This window comes from Xyrauchen texanus, chromosome 12, assembly GCF_025860055.1.
Source record: "Xyrauchen texanus isolate HMW12.3.18 chromosome 12, RBS_HiC_50CHRs, whole genome shotgun sequence".
Lineage (NCBI taxonomy): Eukaryota > Metazoa > Chordata > Actinopteri > Cypriniformes > Catostomidae > Xyrauchen > Xyrauchen texanus.
The window spans coordinates 32728129-32734837 of NC_068287.1; the positions used below are offsets into that span (position 1 = coordinate 32728129).

Sequence of the window (6709 nt, forward strand, 5' to 3'; positions counted from 1 at the left end):
GTCTGATTACTATTCACTTTATTTGTAAGGACCTACAGAGCGGAGATAATTTTCTAAAAGGCTTTGTGTTCTGCAGAAGAATGTCAATCATACACATCTGGGATAGCATATGGGTAAGTAAATGATAAAGAAAATTCATTTTTGGGTGAAATATCATTTTAACCCTAAAAATAGGTTTGTATTCTGGGACACAAACATTTAGCAGGCAGGGGAGAGGAGCAATGAGCAAGTTGCAAAAACTCAGGACATGTGACTTTGTATTTTAAGTCCGACATCAACTCACAAAATTCACCCAAAAAGTGAAAAAGCAGTATTTTGAGAAGGTAGCTGGTTTTGAGGAAGCTGTCCTCTCCTTTAAATGTTAACTTCATATTTTCTAAACTGAAAACCAAATATAAATAATAATAATATTCGAGTGTAATTTGTGTTATGACAGCATATTGACGAAAGCAGCTTGATATTGTACTTCAACCAACCAAATGCAAGGGGTGTCAATCACCAATCAACACAATTCGCAGAAAATGTTTTCATACAAGATGTATATGTTTACTACTTTTTAGATTTGCACTTTTAACTAGCATCTGATTGTGTAATGTATTTTGTAAGCTCTTTCATGAAAAAGCACACAAACAACTTGTCTTCCACTGTTTATTTGTTGGCGACTTTACATATTTAGAAAAAGAACCCGAGTATTTTTCCTCCTGTGTGTTTTCGTCTGGCCTCCTCATGGTCCATGATACCAGCAGAAGTTGTTAAAACAATGAATCTGCAGAGAAAGAAAAAACATTACAATGCTGTCCAAAAAGGTGCTGCCCTTTAAATTAATCTTGCCCTATTAATCAAAAACTTTCTTTTGGGGGCCTGGGTAGCTCAGCGATTATAGACACTGTCTACCATCCCTGGAGTCACGAGTTCAAATCCAGGGCATGCTGAGTGACTCCAGCCTGGTCTCCCAAGCAACCAAATTGGCTTGGTTTCTAGGAACGGTAGCGTCAAATGGGGTAACCTTGTTTTCTTGATTAGGGGTTCTCCCTCTCAATGGGGCGTGTGGCAAATTGTGCGTGGAGCGCAGAGAGTAGCATGAGCCTCCACATGCTGGGAGTCTCCACGGTGTCATGCACAACGAGCCACGTGATAAGACGCATGGATTGATGGTCTCAGAAGCGGAGGCAACTGAGACTTGTCCTCTGCCACCCGGATTGAGGTGAGTAACCTCGCCACCACAAGGACCTAAGTAGTGGAAATTGGGCATTCCAAATTGGGAGAAAAGGGGATTAAAAAAAAAAAAAAAAACTCAAATAGGATTGTCAAATTATCAAGCCCCAATGCGGAATCAAATTTCCCTTGATATTTAGACATGAGGTAACTTGACTATATATCATCCTGTATATTTCAGAACTCAAAACATTCTAGACAAAAAAAAAGATCATTTACAGTTGTCACCCTGTTTAAAAAATATCTCGTTTTGAAATCTGTGTTAATGACATCACAACACGTTGCTCATTTGTATTTACACAACTCACAAAATACATCATGGCACCCTTGACCCTACCCACTGGCACGCAGTTCAAGATGAAAGGCCTTATGTAACACCAAAGTGGAACCATCTGGACTATTTTTTATTATTTTGCAAATAAACATGAACTACACAGACTATTTGACCGCTGCGTTGTATCTCACCACTTTTGAAAAACATGGTCAAGTTACAACTTTGAAAGTTAGAAGCAATTCTCTCATTTAGCTGATGCCCGTCATTGACGCGTTCTTTCGCCCATCTGCGCCATTTTTAATTGTTAGTGTAAGTAAATGTTGGACGTCTTCACAATGGATGTCTTTGACAGTTTGGGTGTTTCCAGTGATGTGCGTGTGCACATAATTTCACCATTCTTTGGACTATGATGTGTTGGGTTTTTTTTTTCATCTCATGTCAGCATTTGTGTGAACTGTCAAAATATAATTCAAGATTTGAAAAGGAACTGTTATTGAAAGATTGAACAGTTACAAACAATTAAATGTAGACAAACGTTTCATTAATAAATATTTCAAATGTCTTGACTGTTTGATAATATATGGTGCTGAGTGTTAACAGTTGTGCTTGAGATGAACGGTTTAATATATTCAGATGCAATGTGCTGGATGTGTGTTGTGTGTAAACCCTGCAATTTTGTTTTTTAATGTCGAGATTCATTGCTGAATTTGAGGGGCTGCATGATGTTAGCCAATCATAACTGTGGGCGTTTAAGTTGAAGTGCTTAGGCCAAAACGGAGCATTTCAGAAAGTTGTTACATTTGAAGGCATGATATTTTTGGATATTTTAATTTGATTTACCCATTCAGCAGTTCTAGCCTAGTTCTCAACCTATTTGCAATAACTAAAATTGTTAGGCTAAATTAACTGGGATCAATCAACAGCATATTTTTTTCAATGGCAGGAAAATAATGCATATAATGAATAATGGCAAATGAGACATACACAACTGCTAAAATGAACACTCGTTACATTTTTACTCAATTTATTCTTCCATCTTTTAACAAGGTTATAACTTGTGTTAACTGGCCGACTATGCATTTCTATTGGCCTAAGCCAATTTTTTAATTGGCATATATGGATTGTTTTGTCAGCCAGGGCTACATTTTCCAAAAGCATCGCTAGCTTAAGTTGATTGTGGAGACCAACGGTTTCTACGATGTACTTAGTCTTAAAATGCTTTTGGGAAATGCAGCCCTGGACAATATTTAGGCCTATAACTTAAGGTATCCAATAACAAAGCAGCATGTTGCAACCCATTAAAAAAAAAAGAGCCAAAACTTAAAGATAATGTTCAGGGAACATACAATATAAAAACATTAATAAATTAAAATCAACACACCACTGATTAGAATTTACACATCAAGATGCACGGTTTTTGAATTCAGGTAAGAAAAAAGAGATACCTTAACTGCTTGCAATGCAGTCATGTATGTATATTTTTCTACACTGTGCCTTCTCCCATAGTAAATCACAATTCCCAGTAATGTGGGTTTCCTAAAACACTTCAGGAAACCAGCTGAGTGCTAGACACAAGAGTTTACTGTTCATTCTACATACTTATACAGACCACACCTAAAAATGTTTTAAAAAGAGCATCACTTACAAAACACTGCAGGCAAACATTTTAAGCAGTAGTCAGCAGTCAAAGATTAACCAACAGAAAAAAAAAAAAACACAAATCCATCCAAAGTGACAGAATTGCCTCATACTTGAGTGGAAGCACATAATCCATTACGTTAAATGTATTTAAGTGAGCATTTGTGATATGTTGTGCAATTACAGCTACTTTGGTATTTGATTTTTTGGCAACCATGATAATTGCTCAGATTGAGAAGTTCTTTCAATTATTTTACTTAGTGAGTTATTTTACATAATGAAAAGTCTGCTTTTTCTACATGGTTTGGCCCTTTTAATGATAAAAATTCAAGTAACTCACCCGAACTGTCTGGATGGGAGAAGGTTGTTCTGCCACTTCTCCAGATCATTCAACTGCACATCGAACCGTGGGCTGATGACACCACACTGCATTATAGATAGTGTTAAGAGAATGTGAGTTAAAGTCATTCTACCCATTTTATCTACATGTATTTTATAGTCCAACAGGGCACAAGGTACACAATATTGACTTTCAAACCCAATATCCCGTTTATGTAAGGCAACTGATTCTGCCAACTGAGGACAATTCAAAAAGGCTTGTCGTTCATCCTTTAATTTCTTTTGATTTCAAAAACCAGGCAGAGTCTCAATCTACACATGGTGTATGTTAGACAAAAAAAAAAAAAGTTAATCATAAATCAGTTCTGGTTGCCGATTGGTGAATGCAGCATTCCAGCCAGGGTAAAATACACAATATAGTATCAGCTATCAGACACGGATCACCGGTTCACCAACATCGGGTGTGGTTATTACGTTGATCGACCAATCTCAAGACAACCAATCTCGTTAACAGGTCAAAAGCGATAAGGAGCAGAAAGAGAAAATACGTAAAGACAATATTAAAGATCACTTTTTTATTTCCTTATTTCGGCTCCCCCATGCACAGATTTCTGAACATAGGATAACAGGGGATGACTCATTCATATTTATGAGAACAATTCTACCAATTTGGATAGGGTTAGGTGTTTAGCGTTATCCCTTTCCTCGTGAATATAACCCATCCCCTGCAATCACTCTTTAAATATACAAAGTTTTTGTAGTAATACAAACTTAAAATTTATTTTAAAAAAGCATGCGTAAATATCCATACAACATTGTGAATAACCTATCCTACAATATGTCTTAAATTAAAAAAAGTCTTATATTTGCAAGTTTTATAGGTCAAGTATAACGTGGATACATTTGAGAACTTGGTGATTTCTCCTCTGATGCATTGATATTTACAATACCAGATTATATTTCGCTCCTGTTCCAAGGAAAATCTATTCTTGATATTGTTAGTTGTTTTCAACTAAACTGGTGGTGAACTCATTCATGTTGCTCCACTCAAATCAGTCTATCGACATATCAGTAATGACAACCTACTATTTTAGAATTGTTGCATTGCTTTGTGTAAAATGTATACACCATTAAACACTTGTTTTTCATGCAAATTCAGTCATTTATGAACAGGTCTCAGCTTGTTTTAGATGTGTTGCTTAGTACATAAAAATATATGTAATGCAGTTGACCAACACAAAGAATCTTGTTGTAAATTCTATTACAAAAAATATCGCAATTACAATATCAAGGGAAATAATCCATGATAATGATAAGTCTCAATTCTGCAGCCCTAGTCTTGGTATTGAAAAGTTTAATGGTGTAGGAACAGACTTTTTCAATTTTTGTATTGTGACACCACTGCCAACAATGCATGGTAGAACTTACTATAATGGCATTAAGAAAAGGTTGATCTCATATCATAGAAGTGTGACCACCCCTAATGTAAATTTGGTATATACCACTATGCAGCACCCAGAGAGACCATCTATTAACCTCATTTAACAAATCATATTATTTAACAAGTGCTGCACAAATAAAAAAATCTTTTAAGTTGCAATTATATGGCCTTCTTTACTTTTATGTATTGAAGATGTAAAGGACCACACTTGCCTTGTTCAGCCTCCCTGTGAGATTGACTACAATTTTCCCAGCTCTGTGATCATCAATGATCTCAAATTCACCAATGTAACCTGCAAAGATTGCACACACATAATGGGCTCATAAGGTTTGAATGAATGAATGCCTCAAGACTGGTCAACAGAATGCACACAAACTCATGAACGTACTTACCATGCTTCATCATCACAGTAAGAAAGCGCACTATGACTTTAGAGCAGGGCCTGATGAGAACCTGGCGTTTCCCACGTTTCTCAGCATTGTTGATGCTTTTAAGTGCATCCGCGAGAACGTTCATGCGCACCATGATGCCTGTAATAAAGAAATGTTTTAAACGTTATATATATATATTTACTTGTGCAGTCACGGTCACGACAGAGCAAAAATCAGAGTGGTCAGGTGCATAAGCAAGAATAGAAATACATCAGACTTAATTCAGATTGTAAAAGTTTTTCAATGTGACAAACGTGAGTACAATTCTCGACATTATGCGTGGATGGTTAACGATCCGCCGCTGCGGGAAAAGTTCGCAATTTAAGCTATCAAGGCATGACCTACTCCAAAACCTTTTTATTTATTGATAACGTACTTGAGTAATTTAAAATAAGGTTCCAGACCGCTTGAGAAAATTGACTTGGCTTATTCGCGTTTGTCCAGTAACATCGGTAAGTACTACTGTATGGTGGAAGAGGTTGGGCAGCCGTGATTATCAGGGTAAATGTCCCTTTATACAGACACGATTAACCAAATGGTTCAAAAACCTGGCGTTTAGGTTGTTCGTGAACACATATTCAACAGTGTGTGTTCATGATATACACCGATGTCCGTGATTTCAAACAGATTATACAAGCATTGTAGTAATCCTGGACCTTACCAGTTCTGCAATATGGCGGAAAGAGGAAGGAAGAGGGGCGCGCGGTGCGATTTGGGAACATTTACTCTCGCGAGAGCGTCAATGGAGGTTGCATTTTCAGAATGACTGCCTTCTACAGATTCGGAGTGTCGCGGTGCTTCAAGAGAGAAAACATTTATTAAAGGGATAGTATACCCAAAAAGAAAAATTATCTTATCATTTACTCACCCTCATGCCATCCCAGATGTGAATGAATTTCTTTCTTCTGCAGAACACAAATGAAAAAGAAAAAAGTAGAGTTTTTCAGCTCTGTACAATGCAAGTGAATGGGCACCAAGATTTATAAGCTCCAAAAGCACACAAAGGCAGTATAAATGTAATCCATACGACTCCAGTGGCTAAATCTATATCTTCAGAAGTGATATGATATGTGTGGTTGAGAAACAGATCAGTATTTAACTCCTTTTTACTATCAATCTGCACTTTCACATTCTTCTTCTTTTGTTTTTAGCGATTTGCATTCTTTGTCAATATCACCACCTACTGGGCTGGGAGGAGAATTAATGGTAAAAAAAATAAATTAAAAAAAAGGACTTAAAGATTGATCTGCTTCTTACTTGCTGAAATATTCTTCTAAAAATATTTGTTCTTGTTCAGCAGAAGAAAGTCATACACATCTGGGATGGCATGAGGGTGAGTAAATGATTCGAGAATTTTCAAGTTGGAGTGAA

General features: G+C 36.7%; 1 protein-coding gene across 1 annotated transcript; it reads right to left on the reverse strand.

Moving 5' to 3' along the window:
* Nucleotides 1–634: 634 nt before the first annotated feature.
* LOC127653333 (40S ribosomal protein S15a) lies at nt 635–6049 on the reverse strand. The gene is made up of 5 exons (XM_052139984.1): nt 6000–6049; nt 5300–5437; nt 5120–5199; nt 3468–3553; nt 635–766 (listed from the first exon to the last, which is right to left on the reverse strand). Exons 2-5 carry the CDS (start codon nt 5430–5432, stop codon nt 673–675), a joined length of 393 nt encoding a protein of 130 aa, XP_051995944.1. The 5' UTR covers nt 5433–5437; nt 6000–6049; the 3' UTR covers nt 635–672.
* Between the last annotated feature and the right edge of the window lie 660 nt (nt 6050–6709).

Bases quoted from the DNA above. Each gene is read 5' to 3' on its own strand.
- LOC127653333 (XM_052139984.1), bottom strand. From the start codon at position 5,432: ATGGTGCGCATGAACGTTCTCGCGGATGCACTTAAAAGCATCAACAAT. The intron at 5,200-5,299 runs GTAAGTACGTTC...CAATCTTTGCAG, and splicing joins TACTGTGATGATGAAGCATG to GTTACATTGGTGAATTTGAG. The intron at 3,554-5,119 runs GCAAGTGTGGTC...TCTATAATGCAG, and splicing joins TCACAGGGAGGCTGAACAAG to TGTGGTGTCATCAGCCCACG.